We start from the raw sequence: 25,018 nt of genomic DNA on the forward strand, positions 1-25,018 counted from the left end.
TTTTGTATAATTGAAATATATAATGAAGTGAATAAGTAAAATATTACAATTAATTTCAGTATGGCACACTAATAAGATATATTTTATTGGAATTCTTAATCTGAAGAGAAGGAACCAAAAAGAAAGTATTTCTATTCTTTTAGTCTTGATGGTAATTCTACTCTTACCCACCACCACAACATTACAGTAGTATATTTTCTCAATACACAGCTGATACCACATGGCAAGTAATATTTCCACTGTATTGCATAAAATATTTCTATTGCACTATGAGAAGCTAAGATGAAATTATTACATCAATGAGGAGAATCTGGCCTGTGTCCTTTCTTACACAAAAAAGTTGTGGGGCTTTCAGCCAAAGCTAATAACTGCTAATAACATCATAGAAAAATGGAAAAGACTATGACATTTATCAAGGAATGGCTGCACAAAAGTATCCCAAAGACATTACGAATTGCAGTAAACTACCTATTACCATTACAAGAAAATAAATGCACTTTCTATAATATGAAAATACAGCAAACATTCTGCATGTTAACTCATAATTGTAACAAAATATGCCTTAACTATATAAATCCAAATTCTGTTATTTTAAAATAAAGAATGCATATATTTAGAGCTATAACCACTGAGAAAGATGAAAAATAATTTATGTAAATGCTTCAAAGACACATAAACATTCAGGTGCTTCAGGACACCAACACTGATTCACAAGCTGAATTTTTTTTGAGCTGAGTTATTCTGAATTTCAGTCTTTCAAGATAGTCTGCACATTTCTTCGAAGCACGTGAAGCTGGAACCTATCTGAAGCAAGACAGAGATCTATCTGGCCATTGGCTTTGCTCTTGAATGGATTATTTTAATTCTATGACCTCATAACAGCACATTTTCATGTCCTATATAAATCCTTCCCTGTAGCATCTCCGGATCATGTGACAGGTGAAAAGGGACCGTTTGCTCTGAAGGGACCATTTGATTTGAAGGCTGAACACAGAGGTTGAATGGGATTTTTAAATTATCTTGAAGCACAGGCCTCTGTCCTCCTTCTGAATTAAAGCAACTAGTCTGATAAGAAGGAAATCAGCTGGACAGAGGATTTTTAACTCCTCAAGATGGGCAGTGGAGCCAGTTCTGAAAGCAAGGAGTCAGCCAGGAGATCCAGAGAACTGGAAAAGAAACTCCAGGCAGACGCAGAGAAGGAAGCCAGGACAGTCAAACTACTCCTGTTGGGTAATTACAATAAAAATAATTGATAATGCTTTTCCACTGAGGAGTTATTTTGTTCTGGAATTACATTTCAGTAGCGAATTTCCCACCTCTCAGTATTTTATTTGAAGAACAGAATCCTTTGATACATGCACAAAATCTTTTCTAGTTATCAACACTCTTTCATCAATCTACTAAGTCACATGTAACAGGCTGGAAAGTGCCATGTCACTGCATATATTTAAATTTAAATATTATAAATACTTAACTTTGAAAGTATTACAGAAATGAGAGCCTACTGTTGGAATAAATGTTATGATGCTTACTTGCATAGTATGTAGCACAGATGTACCTTTTTTTCACGGATCTCTATGCATTCGTTTGCAGAACTAAGAGAGATAACTGTTACGTAGAAAATCCACAGGTGTCACAAAGTATTGATATTGTTTACTTTCCAAACTGTTGCAGTTCATTTTTTACAGAAGCAGAAAGTGACTTAGAACAGCTTTTTTCAATGTATAACAATTATGTTGTGGAAAGTAGAATGGAAGGTAATGAAATGAAATGAATCCAGATGAATATTCTCAGAGACTGCTACTTCTAATCCACACTATGATCAATTTATTAATGGTCAGCATCTATAGTGGCAAAATAACTTTTTTTCCTTAATGCAACCTTATTCTTCTCTCTTTTTCCCATGGCACTGCATAGCCTGCAAGAAATATCCAAGAGCATAATAACACTGCCATTATCTTAATATTTTTCTTTTAACAGCACGATGACAGTTTACATTGGTTTAACCAAACAAATAGAAAAACAGCCTTTGGTCATTGAAATGTTTCTATTTTTTCTTTGTTGTAACCACAATGCTTACAAATGCTTTTGAACTGACCCTTATTCAGACTTAACTAGATCCATTCGATAAAATAAATTGGCTTAACTCTATTGTTTTGTATCTTATGCAAAAAGTCTATATCTACTGAGAGTTTAACGATTATTATTAATAAAGATATTAGAGAAAAACACAACCATGTAGGTTTCTCAAATAATGCTAGGAAAGTAACAGTTTGATAAACTTTATGTACCGTCAGTATTCAGATCGCAGTTTACAAAACTTTTCAGTACGGTGGAAAACATGAAGATTCTCTGTGCCACATTAATATAAAACATTGCATCTATTGAAACAAGCTTAAATTCACCAAGAAACAGAATAATAGTTTGAATTAAACTTTCAAAACCTTTCAGTACTTTGTATATGCTCTTACAAAAAGGAATTGATGTATCAGGTTAGAACCAGGATCCAACTACTCCAGCATCCTGTTTCTGACCTTATCCAACACTGATACATGAGGAAGATGTAAGAAATCCTTTAAGAGGAATTTATAAGATAAAGAAGAATTTATAAGGTAAAGAGTTTCATGACATATTTTGATCTCCAAGCCTTCATGTCCTGGCAGGAGTACTGGAGGCTGTCTTACACTAGGATACAAACTAGATTAGCCCTCCCAGAAGACATGTATGTATTTAATATTAAGAACTTCACTTTTTAGTGTTTCCCAATGTATATTATCAGGCTTTTTCTGACACTATTACTATCACATATTCAAGATAACTTCAGTCAATTACTTTGGGAGTAATTGCAAGCTATGTGAGGAAGACTTCTAGTTCATTAATTTCAAATCTGAACATATTTCAGTTTCATCAGCTCTATAAGCACTCTTTTCAAGAGACAAGATGATTATCAGAATCTGAAATACTTTTTCTGAAGTTTTCAATAATATCTTCCTTTATTGATGTCACACATGATAAAGATTCAAATTTGTTACACTTTTTCTGACAAATCACAAGGAACCAAGGACTTCGTAAAAAAAGCAAGTTAGGAAAAAAAAAATAATTATAGACTTAACAGCTTGAATTTTCTTGTTCTTGAAAAAGCAAGAGGTGAATGAAATGTAAATCTGTTTGGAGCCTATTGCACAGCTAGAGTGAAAGTGTCTCTTGAACACCTGCAATCACAGCTGCTGAAGCACTGTATAGCCCCTGCTATAGTCAACCAGTGAAATGGCCAGATAGGAGAGGATTAAATCTTCTATGTTCAGATCTAGGCCTGTTGCCTTTCCATACCTCTGAAGTAATCTCAGAAATGATTCAAATTTTGCACTTCATAAATCAAGGGCAGCCCCATTCAAGACAACCAGCCCAGTCCTACCCTAGTTCTAGGTTCAGATTTCAACATTGTTTCTTTCACAGTAGGCAGTTTGGTAGAAAATGCTAAAAAAAAAAAAAAAAATAAAGAATATGTATATCATAAGTTTCTCGGTGTGAACACTATGCTCCTACTACTAAAATGTAAAAACAAACAAACAAACAAAAGTATTCTGACCATTTCCCAAGAGGATTATTTGATATCTAGTCTGGTCTCTCTGCTTCCTCCCATAGATACCTTTACAAAAATGAAATTATATCTAGAAACCAAAGACACCACATATGTTTATGTTAAGTTCCATGATGTGGGTAAACACATTATCTGTGTTCAGGTGATAATTTACAGTGTATATGACATAATGACATACACCTAAAGACTACAGATATAAACTGGGGAGGTGAAAAATCATTCCACTCTCTGCTGTTCATCACAAGTTGTCTGGGAGCCAGGAGGTTTAAGTCCTGTGTCAGCTGTTACTATGTTGTCAAGGCCATCCCACCCCCAACTTGTCCACAAATCTAGCCTCTACATATTTATACTTTAAAAAAATCATATTGTTTTATGAGTCTGGAACAAACTCCAAGGTGAAAGCTTTATTTCCTTTGTATCAGGGCCATATCTTGCCTACCGTATCACATGCAGTTTTTATACTTTGTTGGAAGCCAGCTTGCAGTTTATTTGTGTGCAAAGTACTGCACACATTTGAAATGTGCCCAAAATAGCTGACGCTTAAAGTGGTGTTTCACAAAAATAACTTCACTTTAGTTGAAATAATAATTAAAACTTTTGACTTATTTTCAACGTATTACTCCCTGGCCCCATTGTCTACAGTTTTCAGTGACAGGACAAAGCTCACCCTCATCTGAGCTGGTCATCCTCAGCTCACTTTACTGAGAAATACTCACTTTTAGAACATGGCTTACATAATTTAATTAAACTATTTACTTTAGGGTGACAAAAATTTGAAGCTGCTTTTTTTTTTACTTTTAGAAGCAAGTATTTTTCTCCAGTGACTATAAGAGGCCTTTGATAAGCAGTCTGAATGTAGAAGCTTATAGTATAGACATTTAAAACCAGTTAAATGAATTAAACCCTGCTCAACTACCATAGTACGTAGTTACCATAGTACCAAGTCGGACTTCAGTTCCTGTTATTAACACCTACATTGGAAGTAAAGGCTTTGAGCATAAAAATGGCTCAATAGTCCTATTGGCTGGAATACACTGATTTTCTCTTTTGGGGGATGGAAGAGGGGGAGCATTTAAGGACCTTATTCCCTCAAGAGGGTTAGATCTTTTCTCTAGTTTCTTTCTCTCATGGAGAAAGTTTGTTGAGTTTGCAAAGAGGTCCAGGAAGATATAATTTAATAGTTTCCAGAGTTTTGAATGGCACAGACAATGCTCGGGCAGAGGTTTGCAACCTCTTCTGATTCTAATTTGAAGATCTTGCTATTTTATGTCATTGTCAGTGGCTTTTGTAACAGATTTCAAACAAAATATTCAGGCAGTAGTCTCTTAGTTTTCTGACTTTTGCTTCTGGAAACTTTCCTAAACCAAACCTCTACTTCTACACAAATAATTAGTGTAAGATATAATAGATCTTTCTCTGAGACACAAAAGCAGCTTAATATATAGAAAGAACCTTCTTCAACAGCTCAGCAGATGCTAGTCTTGAAAGGGGCTCGTACCCACCCCAGTTTCCACAACTATTCGAAAAAATTCTGCTTAGAAAAACAATAACAGCAAGTGACAGCTGACGTCCTGCATTCTGTTTTCCTTTGAATATGAGATATTCTCACCAGCTTTCAAGTTGCCTTCAGTTTTTCCTCTATTTCTGTTCTGTCTGTTTGCCTTGGTGTTCTACAGGGAAGAGACCAGGCAGTCCCAGAGCAGGGGACAGGTCAGGCTGCTGGGGACAGTTCTTTGTGGATCAGTGCTTGCAGCCGCACCACACAGCACTTCTTGGGTCTCCTCTGCAGCCCCAGCGCACCCAGAAACATGATGGGCTGGGGACTTAAGGGGGTGCCATCCCAAATATCCGAAGCAAGAAGAGAGGCAGGTTACAGTCTTCCAGGGTGCTGTGTGTACACAAGTATATGTGGTGTGCCTTGGGGCATGGTGACCGCCCTCTCTGGGAAGAAGTGTGGGAGTAAACTTCCATCAGGTTTACTTGGAGTGAGGACACCTTCAGTCCCCAGGAGCAGGGCCAGAGATTCAGGCGTTGACTGAGATTTTTGTGCCAAGAAAATCTTGGCTCTATTATAATGGGCCTTTTCACTGCCTCCCAAAGGGCAGCTGCCTTCATTTCCCTGTGCAGTCACGGAAGGGCTCTCACGGTGGACTCTTCCTGCTGTTTCTGTGAGCAGAGGGGTTCTACTGTGGGTGGGAACACAGCCCTGTCCCTGCTGTCCTGTCCAGGGGCCCTGCCTGGAGGAGCAGACTGCACGGGATGGGGAAGGAAGAAAGGAAACAGGTACAAAGTAAATTGTTTCTGACCCATTTCCTGGGGTGCAAATGCTGCTACAACTAACACGGTACTCCGGAGTGAAGCCAAAGTCTGAGTCATCTGTTGTTTAGATAAAGGCAATACTGGATCATAAATTAAAGATGAGCAGAGGTAGAAAAATTCACCCAAAAGATATAAATTATGCCTCCCACTCTGTTTTAACTTTGCCTTTCAGATCTGGAAGAGATGTTCATTTCTGTATTATGTTTCCTGGCATCTTTCCATAAGGTGAATGTATGTATTCTCACCACTGACTGCTCTCTTACCTGCATAAAGTGCAGTAAATGCCACCTTGCTGACAGGGCTTTACCAGGCTCTACAGAGGGCACTGAAAAGATAATAGATGATCTATAGCAAATTTGCATTTTTTCCAAACTGTGGCAGATGGCAGCATCAGCCCATTTTGCATAGGCTTGCTTGTCTCTCACGCTTTCTGCCATTCACGTAATGCATTTTGAAAATGTTTTACGTACGGTTTGCTGTCTGTTGCAATTCATTTGAGTAAATTAATCCCTGTCATTTAAATGTTATTAGCTTTACAAAATCTGTTTGGAAAGTCTGTAATCGGTTTGTTCCATTCACTGAGAAGCCTTCAGTTAAAATAGCTATGTCTCAGATTTCTTCTTTTGTCAAAAGTATTTGACACCCCTGAGTAAGGTAAATTAAAATCTGCGAAGAGAAATGCAGCAATGACTCCTGTCCCATGGATTCACGACCAAAATCAAATCCACTCTTCAGGTGCTTTAAAAATCCAGCTCTTGTTTGGAAGTTCTTGCCAAGCCTCACCACTCTCACTGACAGAAGATGATAGTCACCTGCACTCATTTCTAATGGAGAAACTTAGCATTGTGGTTACTCATTTTCCATGAGATAAAAAGAGCAAATTAATGGTAAAAAAAGAATCTGATCAAAGCTATGCCTTAGTTCTGCAACTGGTTGTGCAAGCAAATGACTGTACCTTCCCCCAGATGTGAGGATTTACTGCCGAATCATTCCCAAGCTGGACCTGTTGCATTGCTCTGCAGGTTTCCCATCTCCAGGCACCTACTGCATAGCAGAGGCCATGGGGCAGAGGAACTGACCAAACACCAGTGTTGAGACATTTTTCTCACGTGCTGCCTCTGCATCATAAGCTAGACCTCATGCAAGTCTTCACGCTCTGTTCTGCCAGTTGTTTAAAGAGACTGGTTGATGAGCATGGAAATGGTTGGTTTGGCTTACAAAAGGTTGTGATGAACCTTAAATGAGCAGCTACAAATCATGGAATGAAGAGGACACTGTCTGCCAGGTGCGAAATTGAAATATGATTCATAATTAATTTTCTTGATAATTATAGTCTATATTTTTCTCTCAATTGACTGAATGTTCCTTCTCAAACATACCATTCCTTTTCAGAATCAATATTTTTGCCAATATTTCATTGTTTTTAAGTCTGAATGGACACTAGTGTGTGTTATAGTTAGTACAATGGGGATCTAAAACATCTGTATGTCTCTTTATAGATCCAAAATTCTGTGTTCCAGAGAGTTATTTTTAATACTTGCTACTTAATCACCTATAAATCACATCTTCTCAACATTCCTCTTCTGCAGGTGCTGGAGAGTCAGGAAAGAGCACTATTGTAAAGCAAATGAAGTAAGTACATGAATATTCATATCAGTTGTTGAATTTGATATTTGTAGTATAAGCTACCTAACTAATGTCTTATTACAATATTTATGCTTATTTGAATAAAACGCAAAGAAACACCATTCAAATCCAGTTCTCATTCAGCCACAGGAAGGAAAACACAAAGTGACTAAGACACACAGCTGGATTGGTAATCAAATCTTTCTGATCAAATTATTCACTGGTTCAACTCCTTACTGAAGACCAAGGAAGCTTCTACATTGGCTTTGGTAGGAGCTACAGTACTGTAGTGGGAACATGAATGCATGAGACCACCAGCCACAGCAGATCCACCCAGCCCAGCACCCCGTCTCATGTTGTAGCTAGTCAAGGATGTTTCAAGAAAATGAACAGACCAGACGAGAAAACACACAGTAACTTTTGCACTGGATACTCTGATAGTGCCTGATAATCTGTGACTCAGGCATCATTCTGACCCAGAGACAGCATTGTTGTGTTGAATCACCCTCAGTTAATTCATGTATGTGTTTCTTCCGAACCTCTTCTGAACCAATGTAAACTAATAACATCCACAGTATTCTACAGCAAGTAGTTCCACAGTTTAATTATGTGATGTGAACTGAGAGCACACTACATCAAAACAGGTGAAGTTTTCATCCTTTTCCACCATTCATGGAGAAATAACTCCCTGAGTCATGACATAACCTGCACACTGATCTTGGAGAACTTTAACCACATGCCATTCTCCAGTCAGGGAGAACTATGAAATTATAATTCATCTCTGAATTAAAGTAATTGAATCTGACTACTAAAGTTCTTTGTCTTCTGTAATGTGGGGCAAATCCTCTGCAGTAATATGTAGGTCCCCAAACCTCATAGATAATAACAGTAACACCTGTGAATAACTAGAAATTGTAACTGATGTATTAATACAAAGAAATATGAAAGGTTTGGGTTTTTTTTCCTTGAGAAAATACTTCACAATATAGAAATATTTTTGCAATATTTTTTCTACTCTAGTGAAGATTCAGCTTAAAAATGAGAATGACTAAACAAGAAATGTGAGAGCCCAGGACTAACTATTTTGGATCTAAGTCCCACTATGCAACTTGCCCTGTATCCACAAGAACGGGCCTGCATCTTGTTCTGGATTCATACATTATCTTACATGGACCCACAAGGCAAAAACTAACACCTTTTCACTCAGACTGGGGTGTCAAAGCCCAGCCTTATTAATTTAACCTCATATAGCTGCAGAAACTGCTGTTAACCTGTTCCAGCAGAACAGGCAGATCAAACATTGATAAATACTTTTCCAAGATGGATTCAGTTCTTTCTCACGCTGACCACAAAAGCATCTGATCCGACTTTTCATTGCTTTCTTTCTTCAGATGCATCCCATAAGCCTTTTGTTTTCTATTTTTTCACCAGGATCATCCATAAAGATGGTTTCACCTACAAGGAACGCATGGAGTTCAGATCCGTCATCTACAGCAATGCAGTGCAGTCTATCCTCTCTATTGTGAAAGCAATGGCTAAGTTAGGAATCAGTTATGAAAACCCAGCTAGAATTGTGAGTATGATGCCCTTTCGCACTAGAATATATATTTTTTGTAATATAATAGTAGAGACTAATAGAACAAAGACAGTTCAGTATTTAATTTATGATAGTGAAAACTAAGTACTTCTTGGGTTATATATGTAACAAGATGTCCTTACTTATCTTCATTTTCTCAAGACTGATGCCTGAGGTCTAACCTTTGCATAAATTGCTATTTGGTTTGTTACAAAAGAGATGTTCTACCTGCAAAGACATAAGAAAGAAAAAAAAAATAAAAGAACATTTTCTTGGCTGCTTAGTCACTTATTTGTTGCTGTTGGGAAATGTAATAAATATTTCCCTTTTATGAACAAATCTTGGGGCTGAGCCATGTAAGGAAGGGTTATCTAGACATGTTGGGAATATTTCATTTGGACATGACAGAGAAGTGGAGCCTGACCTTTCTGACCTTTCTGACACGGTGAGCAACCCTATGCAGAAGCACATAGAACAAGAGCCACAGAAAGAAGACGTACTGTCTTCTGTCAATCGTGCTGAATTTTCAGGGGCAGAAGTAAAGGAAAAAGACATACCTTTCTTCTCAGTGCAGTGATTTAGTCTATTGCCTGTAATTCAGACCTTCCTTAGAATGTCTCAAAGGCTTGTCAGAATATCAGTTGTTCCAGTTTTGGAAAATTCTTTCTGTTCTCTAGAGGTTTATCTTAGAGGGAATTACATCTGCTCGTTTGAAGGAGTTTCCTAGTTCCAAAAGTCTAAATTTCATTACACTGTCATGTGGTACTTTGACCTAAAAAATGATAAACAAATGCTTCAAACTCATATAGTCATTTGACAAAACAGAAACTGTTTTCTTCCTGTATTCTTTTAATGGTCCATGAATACAAGTCTTTCAAACAAATGTAACAGTGTCCAAAAGCAGCACAGAAAATAAGTTCATATGAGTGTGCCACAATTCAACCCTGTCTCCTCAGTTGTGACAGATACATGTTCTGCATAAGGACCCACCTGCCTGTCTACATGGCCTCAGGCAGCTGAATCTTGCAGCACCTACACGGGTCCTGGCTTGGCCCCTAGCGTCCACGACATGGTCCCAAATCTGTTTGCTATCTATAATACAGATATGTTCTGCCTTGATCCCAGTACTTCAGCCTCTTTTCTCAACCATGCCAAACTTTCTGAGAGGTTTATACATCTTCTCTCATCATCTATCACCTATGCCAGTTTCAGAGACATTATCTTAAAGGGATTTCACAGCCTTGGGAACTGGGAATTGAAGATTTTTGTTAAATAGCCCAGCTCATTTCTTAGCTTTATATTTAACCAAATGCTGAAAATACAGCTATTTTAAGTTTATTGCTTTGTAGCACAATAAGCCCATTCTTACTCTCATTGGCAGAATAGGCCTCTAGGAATACAGTTGAATACACCTGTATAAAATATTTGAAGTGCCTGCCTTCTTTTCCCTCAGGACCACAAGAGAGCAAAGTGGATATGAGTTTTAGAGAAATGGAAATTTCAGTCATATTTGCTTGAATGTCAACTAAACATTGTTCTTTGTTCTAAAAACAAATTTAGCTTACATTTTCTGTAAAATTACAAGCCATTTATAAGCCTGACTTGTTTTGATATAAGCTTTGATTTCAGCTGGAATTTGTTCTTGCTCTGTTGTAGTCCATATTTAGCTGCTGAAACTCATTTAGCCCAAAGTCCGGGCTCATCTTGAGCCCAAATGCAAGAGGTTTATCCATGTTTCAGGATGGCCTGCAAATACCTCTTAGTGATCCTGAAAGCATCTCAGTACGTAATTTTGAACAACATTAGTTCTAGTCAGAAAGGTATATTTTTCTTCATAAAGCACCATTGCAATTTATTTTTAATATGAAAATCATCTTAAGTGTGTCTAAATACCAGAGAGAAACAAAACATTACATAAATCAGGGTTATAACCGTAGTCTGCCGCTATCTTCCTTTTTTTATGTAAGCATCAAAATTCCCTGTTGTCACCTTCTGTATAATAACCAATGAACATTTACTGTACACTTGGAGTTTCTGAGCTTAAGGCTTCTCCCTGTAGGCTACTCAACCAATAAATGTAACCTCGTAGGATGATAGTATTAATCATTAAATGATATGTGATATCTCCGAGAACAGAACATTCTAAATCTTACCTTGAACCGAACAAGTGTGCACCCTGGAGAGCCGCCCAGGGGACAAATGCAGGGCATAGGTGAGAAAAAATAGCCCAGTTCTGCTGATGCTGGAGCTCAGCAAGAGGATGGGGGTGCAGAATGACGTTTGTTTTGTTCAATGTAGATGGGCAATTGCCCAGCTGTCCTCCTTCGTCTTTCAAACGAAGGCAATTCTCTAGTGATTATTTCACCATTTTTTTTTTCTTTTGCTCTGTGCTAACTAATTTCTCTGTTATTTTAGAAAATCTGTAGAGTTTTATTTTTGATCAGTCATTGACTTCTACAGACATTCCATAAACTGTGATTTCTACTAAAACATATAGTGCATTCTCTAAATAAATTTGTTACAAATTATTGTGAAGACGTTTTATATTTTTGAATAATATGTAGTCCCTGCCAAAATAGCATCTGTCAGAATCCATTTCTACATTTGCCACTATTGATTGTAAGTCTGCTTATACAGCTAGGAAGGAATTATATTCCATAACTATCTACTGCTGTGACAATGTATCAAATGACCCTATTTTAATTGCGTTCTCTATTTGTAATACATTCCTAAGCTGTTAATCACTGAAAATAAATGTAATAGATTACTTGAAGCCTTTTTTGATTGACTGCAAACAGAATAAATTACAAAATAATACATCTAAAATGTTTGGGATTTCAGTTACAGGTTTCTTCTTCCTCAAATAAATAAATAAATAAATGAGGAAAGCATTCACTAATTATATTCATTTTCCTCCATTTCTCACTGAGGCCTAAAGCTGGAAATTTTTTCTTCCAAATATATTAAAAAATATATTTAACTATATATTTCTGCTTTAATATATGTTTAAATATCCTTTAAAACTTATTTTTTGATACTCCAACACTCTCTCTTACAATAAAAGCCTTCCTTCCAAGCTAGAACTTTAGTGAACATCTATGATAAGATGCAACTGAGCTCTTGTGTGAACAAAACAAAACAAAAAGAAGAAAGCTCTGTGTATCACGATTTCAGTCTAATCTTGGCACTAACTAAAGTGTAGTGAGCTTATAAAAGAACGTTTGCATGCACAGGTGAGTACAGCTACTTGGAAAAATCAGTGAAAATGAAGAATACAGCCCCTTGAATTCGTTGTATACCAAGTATATCTTCAAGGAGGTGGAGGGGCACAGTGCATTTGCACAATATTCACTGAAACTTCTCTTTAGGAAGACGAAAGGAAGCTCTGTGCCATGGCAACAGCTCTGGAGGATGTCAACATGTCTTCTGAACTCGTTGAACTCATCAAACAGCTGTGGAGCGACGGTGGGACCCAGGCCTGCTTCGCCAGGGCAGCAGAGTACCAGCTCAGTGACTCGGCAGCCTAGTAGGTGACACCAGCTGCAGGTGCTGAACATCTGGCTAGGGCCATAACGGGCAGCATAGGAAAGTTTGAGACAAGAACCCTTCCTCACATGCAGAATAGCCTAAGAAAATGATTGCCTATTAACCTGAAAAGAATGAGGTTTATTCTAATGTTTTTGATTGTGCTGGTTGGACTGAAAAGGGGTTAATTTTCTTCATGCAGTTATAAACCTTTTTTTTCATAGCTAGCACACTCATTATTTGGACTTAGCTTGAGAACAGGAAGACAACATCCCAGCAGAGAGTTAATGTTTTTAATTGCTCTGGTCTGAGAGCCAAGGACATTCCGAGTGCTCTGCCCACAGGTGGGAGGTATTGAGGAAGCGGGGCATGGATGGGGCAGAGCTTGACTGACGTTCAGACTGATCAATAAGAGCATTCCATCCTATTAGTGTCATGCTCCAGATTTAAGAGTGGGGCCTTCCAGTTTCTGGCCCTCTCTTCTCTTCTGTGCTTCTCTCTCTCTCTCTCTCTCTCTGGGGTGCAGCTGGGAGAGTTTTTGCTGCAGGATGTTTAGTCTGGCTTTTGCCATTTTGCAGAGACCTCTGAGCCTTTCTGCCTTTTTCCTCTCTATTCTCTCTCTGGGATTGGCTTTGGGATCAGGTGTGGCTTGCTGCTACTTCAAGCACAGTTGTGGACGGAGTTCATTTGGAATTGCCTTGAATATTTTTTATTTATATTTGTATATATATATATATATATATATATATATATTTACTAGTAGTGTATTGGTCTTTTGCTATTTTATTAAACTGTGTTTATCTCAATCCAAGTTTCCCCCTTCCCTTTTGATTTTCTCCCATATTGAGGCAGGTGGGGGAGGACATGAGTGAGCGGCTTTCGTGGTTGCATTGCTCACTCGGATTAAACCACAACATTGATACATTAGAAATGTTTGACTGAAGGAAACAAGTGAAAACAAAGAACAACTTGTTTCTATGAGTTTGTTTAAACTGTTTAAAAAAAAAAAAAAAAAAAAAGAAGTCTATTCTCTCTCCAGGTAATTCTAAGATTGAAAAAATGAGGGAAAAGGAGAACTGAAGCAGCTTAGTTTCCACCTAGATCTGTCCTTTGACTGTACACCTTTCAAGCTGCTAAACTTTAAGTCTGGAGGAAACTATAAAAAGTTTCCTCTAAACTAATCTGGCTATGTGTATGAGCGTTGAATGTTCCCTGGGATATTACCATCTCAGCACTCAGCTGGTCCTTGCTGCAGCCACTCTCCAACCTGATGGACCCAGATCCCTTTTTTGAGCCTTGGAGGTGGCAGACAGATAAGCAGGAGACTAGGGGTGCTCAGGTCTGAGCCCACACAGGGTCAGCACACAGCTGGGGCACATCTTCTAGCTTAGAATCACAGAATCATAGAATCATTTTGGTTGGAAGAGACTCTTAAGATCATCGAGTCCAACCATAACCTAAATCTAGCACTAAACCATGTCCCTAAGAGCCTCATCTATACGTCTTTTAAACATGTCCATGGATGATGACTGCACCACTTCCCTGGGCAGCCTGTTCCAGTGCTTGACAACCCTTTCCACAAAGAAATGTTTCCTAATGTCCAATCTGAACATTCCCTGGTGCAACTTGAGGCTACTTAGATATAGTAAGTAAGCTTATGCTTTTCAGGACTCCTTGGTTTGGTTGCTTCTACAGCTGTTCTTGCAGGCTAGATTGGTCCTGCTCTTCTGTTTTCTCCCTAAACTCACACAAGACCAAGAAAGGAGGTGTCATCTGTGTCAGTTTTTTCTGGAGTGCATAATTCTGACTCTAGATCTGGGGCAGAGGGTTGTTCCAGCTGAGATTCATCTTCCAGCACCTGCAACTGGAGGTTTCTCTGCTCCTGCAGCTCCTCCTACAGGCTGAGGGCACCTGCAGGGTGACACCTCACAAGGTGTTGGGTGCCCCACTTACTGAGCAGGGAAAGGCACAATCTGAGTCCCATCCAGGAGCCAGGCAAAGTGACGGCACTAACAGCTTACTAATTGTAGATAGTATAAGGGATATGACATGAAAATACAAAAATTCTTCATCTCTTTATACCTTCAAACAAGAACAAAATTCTTTTTTTGGAAGATACCCAAACAAAGAAAATATTGCTTGTGTTAATTTGAGCCTGACTTCACAGTATTTTATAATTGCCTTGTATTTCCTTAGGAATAGTATGGGGCAATCTTTTGCTTCTTTATATATCCTTTCTGACACGCCACACCACAGTTCCCAGCACTAAAAGCCAGTAGTAAGTCAGTCATCATAAATAAAAGGAAAAACACTTACTGAACTTAAAGCCAACCAAACAAAAAGCCTAATGCAGAAAAAATAAAACAAAACAAAACTCTTCACCAAGTAACATTCTAGTGTGTACATGGTGCTTGGCAAATCAGGTTTTCTGCCTAAAAAGAAGAGAGTCTAAAGTAATTCCCTGTCAGTGTTACGGGCTGTTTTAACTCGCCATAGGTTTCCGTATTTAAGAGAGCTAGTATAGGAGCCAATAATCATTATTTATTGCTAGAGTTACATTAAAAACAACAGAGATATGTTTTCCATTTGCTTCAACACTTCTGAAAATCCCACTAATCCTCTGCCTTCATCTTTAGGTACCTGCTGCTTCTGAAAATCTAGCCTTTGGCTCTGAACCATTAAAATCAACTTAATTTTTGCCCCTGCTGCTGGGCTTCTAATGATCAGTTCAAAACAAGCTAGAATTAACCAACCATCTAATGTTACACTTCAGTTTCTTTTAAAACCAAATCCCTGTTTCTCAGCTCCTGTTAATCAGCTCCTACACAGAGTACTGATTTATACTGTGTAAACTCTGACTTGCTGAGGTTATCTTCTCTGAGTCTGTTCATTATTAATTCATGCTAATGAAGTTTGATTACTGCCTTTCCTCTGTGTATTTTAGTAGAAAGAAAAGAGATCTGAATAATGGAAAATCCCTCTATGTCAAATTTGGCTCTTCTTCTCCTTTTGTCAGTTCATAACCTCTTTACACAGATTTCCTGACTAGCAGATAGGATTCATAGACTCTGTCCAGCAATGTCAAGAAAGCTGAGTGAGCCTGGAAGAGACAGGAGAAGGGTTGGTGATAGAACAAGGACAGGCGTCAAAGACCTGGTTTGAATTCTCATTTAACGCAGATTTTGTGTCTGTGTACCGGACAGAAAACCAGATAATCCACTCTGTCCCAGGGGGCTTTGAGAATACTAATTTAGGGGATTACAACATGTCACAGAATCACACAGAATCACAGAATGTCAGGGGTTGGAAGGGACCTCAAAAGCTCATCCAGTCCAATCCCCCTGCCGGAGCAGGAACACCCAGGTGAGGTTACACAGGAAGGCATCCAGGCAGGTCTTGAATGCCTCCAGAGTAGGAGACTCCACAACCTCCCTGGGAAGCCTGTTCCAGTGTCTGTCACCCTCACTAAGAAGAAGTTTCTTCTCAAATTTAAGTGGAACCTCTTGTGTTCCAGTTTGAACCCATTACCCGTTGTCCTATCATTGGTTGTCACCAAGAAGAGCCTGGCTCCATCCTTGTTACACTCACCCTTTATATATCTGTAAACATTAATGAGGTCACCCCTCAGTCTCCTCCAAGCTCCAGAGACCAAGCTCGCAATGTATGAGGGTTTTTTTAAATTATCATTTACCTTCTTCTTGTAAACTGATAGTTCTGCAGGGAAAACAGCCCCTACATGTGAATTCCTCCAAAATATCATGATCTCCCTTTCACTTAGGAAAGAAGGTACTAGTATAACAGGTCTGACAGGCTGCAATAATTTCTAGAGAGATGCCTGGGGTTCTTCCCCTCTGGTGGCAGCTTCCACTTGCTGAAAGCAAATGGCCAAAACCCCTTTGCTGACAAGATGGTTTTTTAGCATCCCTGAGGAAAATAAGGATTTTCCTGAACTGAAATTCTCAGAAAGATTTTTATTATATAGAACTAAATTACACTTCTATATACAAGAAAAGAAAAAGAAAAAAAGAAAAGGCTCTGGATTTTGGCTTTAGGTTGTATAAAAAACCCAATAGTATTGAATTTAAATGTGTATTTTACGTAGCATACATAGAAGCGGCTCAATATGAAGTGACTATGTAATGTTTATTTCACTTTTTGAATTCACCAGTCACCATTTCTTTTCATTCTCCTTAGTTACCTCAACGATTTGGACAGGTTGGCAACACCGGACTACGTGCCTAGTGAGCAAGATGTTTTGCACTCCCGAGTGAAAACAACTGGGATTATAGAGACTCAGTTTTCTTTCAAGGACTTGAACTTCAGGTACAAAAGTTGTATTTGTCAGTTTTCTGTGGGTTTTATCTTCAAGCATATTCTTTTAAAAAGTATTGATCCATTATAATATTGCCAATCTCATAGTGATATTTTTGAATTCACTCTTATTTAATATTTTGAGACAGACAGAAAAAGCAAGATATTTTAGTACCAGTACTCCAACTTTAAGTATATAATGGACCGTTATTAAGAGATCTCCGAATATCAGGTTCTAAAAGGACATTTTTACATATGCAAGTGTCTTAAAAGCATTATTTGTATCCCATCATTTGAATAATTGTTTGTGACATTTATGAAATTTGTCTACCTAAATGTCCTTAACAGCATGCAAAACGTTTGATGACTGCTAATTTGCATGCACTCTCAACCTTTCACTCTTTTCCTTTGAGACAGAAATAACTGCTCTTAACACCAGAATGCATTACAGCTGACAAAAAAATCATCATTTCTGTCCCATGGGAAATTTCAGTATTAGCATGCATGCCTTCATGCTCATTTCAGATGAAGAGCGAAATGTTCAGAAAAAATCTTGAAAACAATGTCTCTGAAAAAATCTGACTGAAAATAATTGACACTTTCAGATACTCAGGATTTTGTTATGCTTGGTGAACCAATTAAAATATCTAATTCCACATGAAAACATATTTGAATGAATTATGATAGTTTCAGTGTTCTGTAATGCTTTTCTCTATGGACTGAATTCAATTTAATTCTTAATTTAAAGGCTGGGGTGCACACTGAGGAATGTCATCTAGACAAGAAACTGTCTGTAGAGATAGACAGATGTATGAAGCATCAGGATTATAACCTTTACATTTTTCATTAGGCTTCCTTTCTCCTCATGTGGCAATTAGTGATCCCCCAAACCATCCATGCTACCAGACAGATGCTTTGACACAAATGAGATTGCATATAGAAAATAAGATCCTGAAGTAGATGCCCTACAGATAAATTATTGTCATCTTTTAATACATTGGTCACTCATGCAAAATTCAGCATTTACCCACAAATGCTAAGATGCAATGTCATAAATATAATCTTTTTCTCTGATTAACATACTTCCAGACAGTTTTGTACACTGGAAATCTGAGCACCTTCAGTTACAGCCGTATTTTACATAAGAAATAAAAACAAAATCAGGATGGAGAAATAAATTATCAGAATGTAAATCCTCTTTGACATGAATGCTACCAGTCCTGATATTAGAATCATAGAATGTCCTGAGTTGGAAGGGACCCACAAGGGTCATTGAGTCCAACTCCTGTCCCTGCATGTGACAACCACACAGTTCACACCATGAGTCTGAGGGTGTTGTCCAGTCTCTTCTTGAACACTGTCAGGCTTGGGGCCGTGACACCTCCCTGGGGAGCCTGTTCCAGTGCTCCAGCACCCTCTGGGGGAAGAACCTTTTCCTAATGTCCAACCTGAACCTTCCTTGGAATATCAGAATTGGTGTCCGGGTCCAACTGAAATGTGACACAACTGAGAATTAAGTTACCTGAGTGTCTGCAAACAAGAAGAAGGCTCCTAATGCCACCATAAACACAAACCCCACTGTGTTTAGCCTCTCTGCTATGCATCACAGTAGTGTTAGGTTAGTAAATTAATTTGTGGGTTTCGGTACTTGAGTAATACGAGGTAAAATCACTACAAAATAGTTTGATGGTTTTGAGCTGCTCTAGGGTTGCAGAGCAGCAATAAATCTACCTTAACCAGCCAGTCACTCTGACTTTTCATTGCCAGAGCAATGACAACAGCTGGGGGATCCTGATGACTCTGCAATTATTTTGATAAGTACCATAAAAACATCTATAAAGAGAGGAACACTTCCACATTCAGAGTGAGTTTTGGTTCATGTGCTTAAATGAGGTTTGGGGTCACGAGCCATACAGGGATAAAACGAAAACACGAACAGATGCCTCATTCACTAAACACTTGTTCCTCCTCTGAACCGAATAAGGCAGAAAACATTTTGTATCCATGCAGTGAAAGTCTAAATCCAAGTACTGCTCCAGAGAACTGAATTACCATTGCACAGGCAACATCTCTTGTTATTTGCTGTCTTCTCAGTGGTTATTTTGCTGGTTTAATTTAGTTTTCTTGAGCTCTTCAGTTTATTTCACTAATGTTAACTTTGATTTCCAGAGCTCAGAACATACTTAAATAATTTTTAAAATGAATTTGATCTTCATAGGTCCTCTCCTGGTGTAGTTTCCTTTGATGTGCTAGGAACAGTCTGAATGAAATCAGGCAAGCTTTAGTTTTCAGGTCTTGCTATATGTACCATTAGAACAAATTGATATACAGTTAGTCCCATACCTGTGGCTAAATTTTCCAAGAGTAGTGCTGGGCAAATACAGAGCTTTCAAAACTCATTTTGTCTTGGCAAAAGAAAAAGATAATTTCAGAAATACATTACCTGCTATTCACACAGGGACTTCACTTTTACATGTATATTTGTTAAGGTCTGGGGTAATATGAGATGAGCCAAGCAAGCTAAGGTCAGTACAACAAAAACCTGCCCATAAACATTGCCTCTGGCCTTGGTCTTGTCCTTTTTTAACTGGCTTCATATGTGCATTCACAGGGCTACATGCTAAAAGTTTGTGAGAAATGAATACAGATTCACGTGATGATACATGCTTGTGAAAGTTTACCACAGACTGAATTTCAAAGCTTTCTTCCTCCCCATAACCCTGATTTCAGAGTTAGATACCACCAATCAAGGAATATATGTAACAGCAGGTGACTTTTGGGCACTAATCACAGCCAAAAGTCAAGATATTTTATTCATACTTACCTCACTCTTCCGTAGGCATATTGAACTCAGAGAAGATACACTTGGAAGAATGGCATTACTGTTACCAAAATCTTGCTCCACAACAGCCTCCTAATTTCCTAATAATTCACTTTTATAGGCACCCAATGATCAGACAAAGAGATGAAATGTACTAGAAAAAAAGTCTTTTTCTCTAATTACTCCTCAGCTGCAGAAACAGTTCCTCATGAGCATTGGGAAGGGTTTCATGTCTTCTAAGCAGGATGAAAAATGATAAACTATAACTTTTGTTTCCATCAGCTGCATTGCTGATGGTGAAGAAAACAGAAGAAATATACTGCAAAAATGGTGTTTCACTAACAAATTATTCTTGCACTGTTTTTTACTGATGTGCTTTTTTATATATTGAATCCAAACATTTTCATTGCTATGAAAATTGAGTTGTGTTTAATTTTCAGATTCTGAAGGAGATACATCCAGAGAGTAAGATATAATGCATTTTCTTAAAGGAAAAATGCAACACAGGACTAGATTTTAGAGTTTTAAGTTCAACAACAGGCAGCACAGGGAAAAGTCATCATGCACACAAGGAGACAGCAAAAGTAATAATAGGACAGATCTGGGTTTTTTACAATATTTTTTCTCCTTTGTAATGCATTTGAATAAATGTCTAGGATTGGCATCTTTTATGTCAGAAAAATAGTGAAAAGAAAGCCTAAGAAAAGAAAAAAGAAAGCAATTTTGAAAGCTACTGCTAGGTAGAGCAATGGTAGATTTGGTAACAGCTCCATCTCAGTTGGGCCCTAACTATGTCACATCTAATTGTGCTCAGTTGGCTTTGGGCCCTATATAAAAAGTCCATAAAAAACTCATATGACTCTACCCAAAGGTGGTAATTTCTGGCAAAGACTCAAGTCAATGCAGAAGAGGACAGCCCTAGATTTTTATCTGGTCAAATGAAGAGATTCCTGCTCCCCATGACTTGCTGCTCAAGCAGCGACTACTGAGTTGGATGGGGCAGACACTCCAGACACAGGTGCACACTACAGGTTGCACAGCTCAGTTATCACACCAGGGCTATGAACAGATGACTAAATAGAGATCTACACCAGCCAATTAAACATAACCAGTGGGTCAACCCGCGACTGGTTTCCAGTCAAGTGCCTGATTGATCAATGTGTCAGTTCACTGCAAGCAAAACCATGAAGTAACAAATGACTGTGGATTTGAGGGTGTTTTGTTAATGTTTCAGCAATGAACTCTGGCCTGAATAAATCCCTGCCTGCAGGGCTTAGTGCTGCACAGAGCTCTTATTCAGAGCCCCAATTCTTCCACACAGGGCACCACCCAAGAGTACCAATTATATGTCCTATATGCAGGTATTTTAGCCTTTATGTTGCATTTTATGCACCCTACAAAGCCATAAGTAAAATGCAGTACTTATTGACCTGTTGGGATAGAATAGACCATGGTTTGGAAAAAATGGGTATTTTATTGTGATTCGTTTCCGGTTGCACTCTACACATTAACAGCATGACTACATCCTTACTAGTTAGTGCTTTACATTGTGTGTTATTTTTTCTGCAAAGGATGTTTGATGTGGGTGGACAGCGATCGGAGAGAAAGAAGTGGATTCATTGCTTTGAGGGAGTTACTTGCATCATTTTCTGTGCTGCTCTCAGTGCCTATGACATGGTTCTGGCGGAAGATAAAGAAGTGGTGAGTCAGAAGAGACAAACAAACAACCCTTTCTGCTGCTAAGTTGTAATGTACTTTCTGATGGCATATCACAACTATTCCTGTTCCCTGATAACCATTTAAAGGCTATTATGCTGTATTGCTTCTTGCCAGTAAAGAACATTAAAGTAAAAACGACATATGGGGATGAGATTTGTCAGTCTCTCACATTCACCTTTTGCATCTATACAGAACAGAATGCACGAAAGCCTTCAGCTGTTCAACAGCATCTGCAACCACAAGTGCTTTGCAGCCACTTCCATTGTGCTGTTTCTAAACAAAAAAGACCTCTTTCAAGAGAAAATAACGAAAGTTCATTTGAATGTCTGCTTTCCCGAGTATAATGGTAAGTTTGAGGTTTTCAGAAGAAAATACATTCAGGTAATTAGCTTAGGCTGTGCTTTAAAGACTGAGGCTTTGACTCAGATCACCATATAAATGCTAAATATCTTGCCTACGCATTTAGCCTTTCTCTCAAAAGGATGGTATGGAACAGACATGGTCAAAATCCAGTTCATCTCCCTCGCTGTGCTTATCTTAGGGTGGGATTATCTCTCTCTGGAGATGCCTATTTCTCTTAACTGGCAGAAGAGGAAGCTGAGAGAACTAGAATTTTCAAATGGCTGAGTGTGGTGTAATGAACCCAGCCAACATTTTAGAAGAAGTCAGTGGCTTATCACTCACACACAACCCATAACTGAATCCAGGTTTTTTGGCCCTGTTTTGAAAACCCATTCCGTAAAGGAAGTCTGGCTCTTTTTGTATGTCACAGTAGAGTCTACTGTAAATAGAAAACAGCAGCTCTTACAAGCTGATGCAAGAAAATATATGAGGCTATGTCAGAAAGTGCCAGAGAAAAAACAAAAGTTGTCTGTATTTTAGTATTAACCTAAAATATCTATGATAGGGAGTGTCCAAAATGAAGTCTACTTACACAAACATTATTATTAGAAAATAAGAAATTAAGACTTCTTGTTAGGCATTGAAATTTAAAAGTAGGTGCACAGTGTAGATACAAAATTTTCATACCTAATGCATGGTTATTTCCCGTTATTAAACAAGAAAAACAAAGGCAGGAAAAGAATTCTTGTTTCTTAGCAGCTGTGAAGCAGTATGAGTTGCAATGTCTTCTCTTCCTTTTACTGTTCTCTCTGCTAGGACTAAATACATTTGAAGATGCTGGAAATTACATCAAGCAACAATTCCTAGACTTGAACATAAGGAAAGAAGATAAAGAGATATATGCTCACTTGACTTGTGCTACAGACACTCAGAATGTCAAGTTTGTATTTGATGCAGTTACAGACATAATAATCAAAGAAAATCTGAGAGACTGTGGGCTTTTCTAGCCATTCATTCCCTTGCTCATAGCTTGACTTCAGCTCAGTCCACTTTCCTCTCTTCATCCTGTGTGCTAACGGAAATAAAAAACTCCAGGGAAGAAATAATATCAATCAGGCTTTTGTTAGCTGCCAGTTGCTGCCTTGGGCATAGCCTGAGCATTGCAGACCAACACTGACTTTCTGTATGTCATGAGAAGACTGAAAAAAATGTTCTTGCTCCATAGAGGTGTCAGCTGCTGATAAATCCTACTGAAATCAAAAGGAAATTCCTATTTTAATCAATATGATTTGAAGGTAATCAAAACTTCTCAGAAAACCTCAGTATCCTGTGCTTTCTAGTGACTGGATAAAAAAAAAAGACAATATACAACAGATAACTGACTTGTATTTATATTTGAAGCCTTAAGGAAGCTATAGCATTAAACAGTATCAATAGATAATTTCTGTTCAGCACTTTTTTGTTTTCATGTTACATAGACAACTAAAAATGACATACCATTAATTGAACAAAGGCAAACCCCACAGGCTTAACTGGTGTATGACAAAGAGCAGTGCAAATCTGAATGTTTAATTTTATTACACTGTTTTGTTAGAAGAGCTGAGGGACAAGTACATAAAAAACCGCACATGTATAAAATTCACAAGTGCTACTGTCCAGTTTGGGAAAAAAAGAAAAACAAATCAAACCAAAACAACACAGTGAGATGGAGGCACGTTTTTTGAATCCCTGAGGAAGCATAAAATAGACTGTAAAGGCCTGTTGAAATTTTTTTTAGCAAGAACTGACTCTTTTTTATAATAATAATTAATAGTCCTGCTACTGGACAACTTCTCCTGTACCTTGTGATTGCAACAATCATTTCCACCCGTGCAGAGCACATGTAAACCACCAGTCCTTGTGGGAAAACCGCAGCCTTGGGTCTTTGGTACAGAGGTCTATTCTCTGTGCAAGGAACCTGCTAATGAAGAACTGCTCCCCTTTAACTCCTCCTGATTTACTGAGACTGTTAACTACAAAAAATACTTAACTATGTTAACCAGAATGGAAGTTCTAAATATATTAAACTGAATTTTGAATTTCAGTCTTGAGACAACACTCACTTTTGAAATTTGATCACTGATAGAATTTTTTTCTTTTTCTTTTTTTTTTTTAAGACATTTCAATGTAATTTTTTTCCATACACTCACTGTGTTCTGGTTAATGTAATTACTGAAAACACTAGAACAGACAACACAGTCACCAACAAGAGTCCTGCAAGCTGTCCCATAAGCAAGGCTGTCAGTGTGTGCAGGTGTCCCAGCAGGTCTGGCAAGTGTGGAGCTAAAACACGTTTTGCACGGCCTGGATTCCTATTGCTGCCTGATCTGTAATGCTTCACTTCATTAATTCCTTGTTTGTGTTGAAAATAATGGATTTCCATGGTAAGCTTTCTGGATTCTTTTCCAGCAATAAATCTAATTTAAAACAAATAATTTGAACTGTGGAGGCATCGACATTAATTTCTGGATCCCTGATAGTGTAATAACGGCCAAGGTCTTTAAGAAACAAATCCATGAGCACATTTTCTTCAAGCAAAGAAAACAGATGGATTTTACAATATACCATCAAAGTTAATACATGTAAGACTGTACAGATGGGGTTTCCTGCTCTGGGGTTTCCTGCTGATGCTTTACAAAGTTAGGCTGGAGTTTGCCAGAGTTCCTGGCACAGCAGTGGCTTTGTGAATCGGCAGGACCGACCTGCGGGTGCTGCCACCCGTTCCCGGGGTTGAGTGCTGGGAAACCGGGGCCGCTGTGGGGATCTGCTGGGGACCGACCGACCAGAACCGGCGCCCAGATCCCAAGTAATCCCGGCCGGGAGGAACGAGCGGGAGGCGGCTTTGCTGTCCCCGGGAGGAACGGGCGGGAGGCGGCTCCGCTGTCCCCTGGGTCCGTGAGCGGCGCCGGGCGCGGCCGCCAGGGGCCGCCGTGGTAGCGCTGCGCCGGGGCAGACGGGCTCAGCGGGACCGGGCGAGCCGGGGGCTCCGGCCTCGGCTCCCCCTGTGCATTGGAACAGGCTGCCCAGGGCAGCGGTTGAGCCAGCATCCCTGGAGGTGTTTAAAAGATGTGTAGATGAGGTTCTTAGGGACATGGTTTAGTGCCAGTGTTAGGTTAACAGTTGGACTCAATGATCTTAA

At 38.7% G+C, this 25,018-nt stretch overlaps 1 protein-coding gene across 1 annotated transcript; it reads left to right on the forward strand.

The window, feature by feature from the left end:
• Positions 1 to 1,112: 1,112 nt before the first annotated feature.
• On the forward strand, positions 1,113 to 22,847 carry GNAT3 (G protein subunit alpha transducin 3; the record flags this gene model as incomplete). Its single annotated transcript, XM_080361612.1, has 8 exons — positions 1,113 to 1,230; positions 7,510 to 7,552; positions 8,978 to 9,119; positions 12,491 to 12,648; positions 16,842 to 16,970; positions 21,351 to 21,480; positions 21,691 to 21,844; positions 22,657 to 22,847. 8 exons carry the CDS (start codon positions 1,113 to 1,115, stop codon positions 22,845 to 22,847), a joined length of 1,065 nt encoding a protein of 354 aa, XP_080217738.1.
• Positions 22,848 to 25,018: the final 2,171 nt, after the last annotated feature.

The sequence above is a fragment of the Nesoenas mayeri genome (genome assembly GCF_963082525.1).
Source record: "Nesoenas mayeri genome assembly, chromosome: 1".
NCBI classification, from domain to species: domain Eukaryota; kingdom Metazoa; phylum Chordata; class Aves; order Columbiformes; family Columbidae; genus Nesoenas; species Nesoenas mayeri.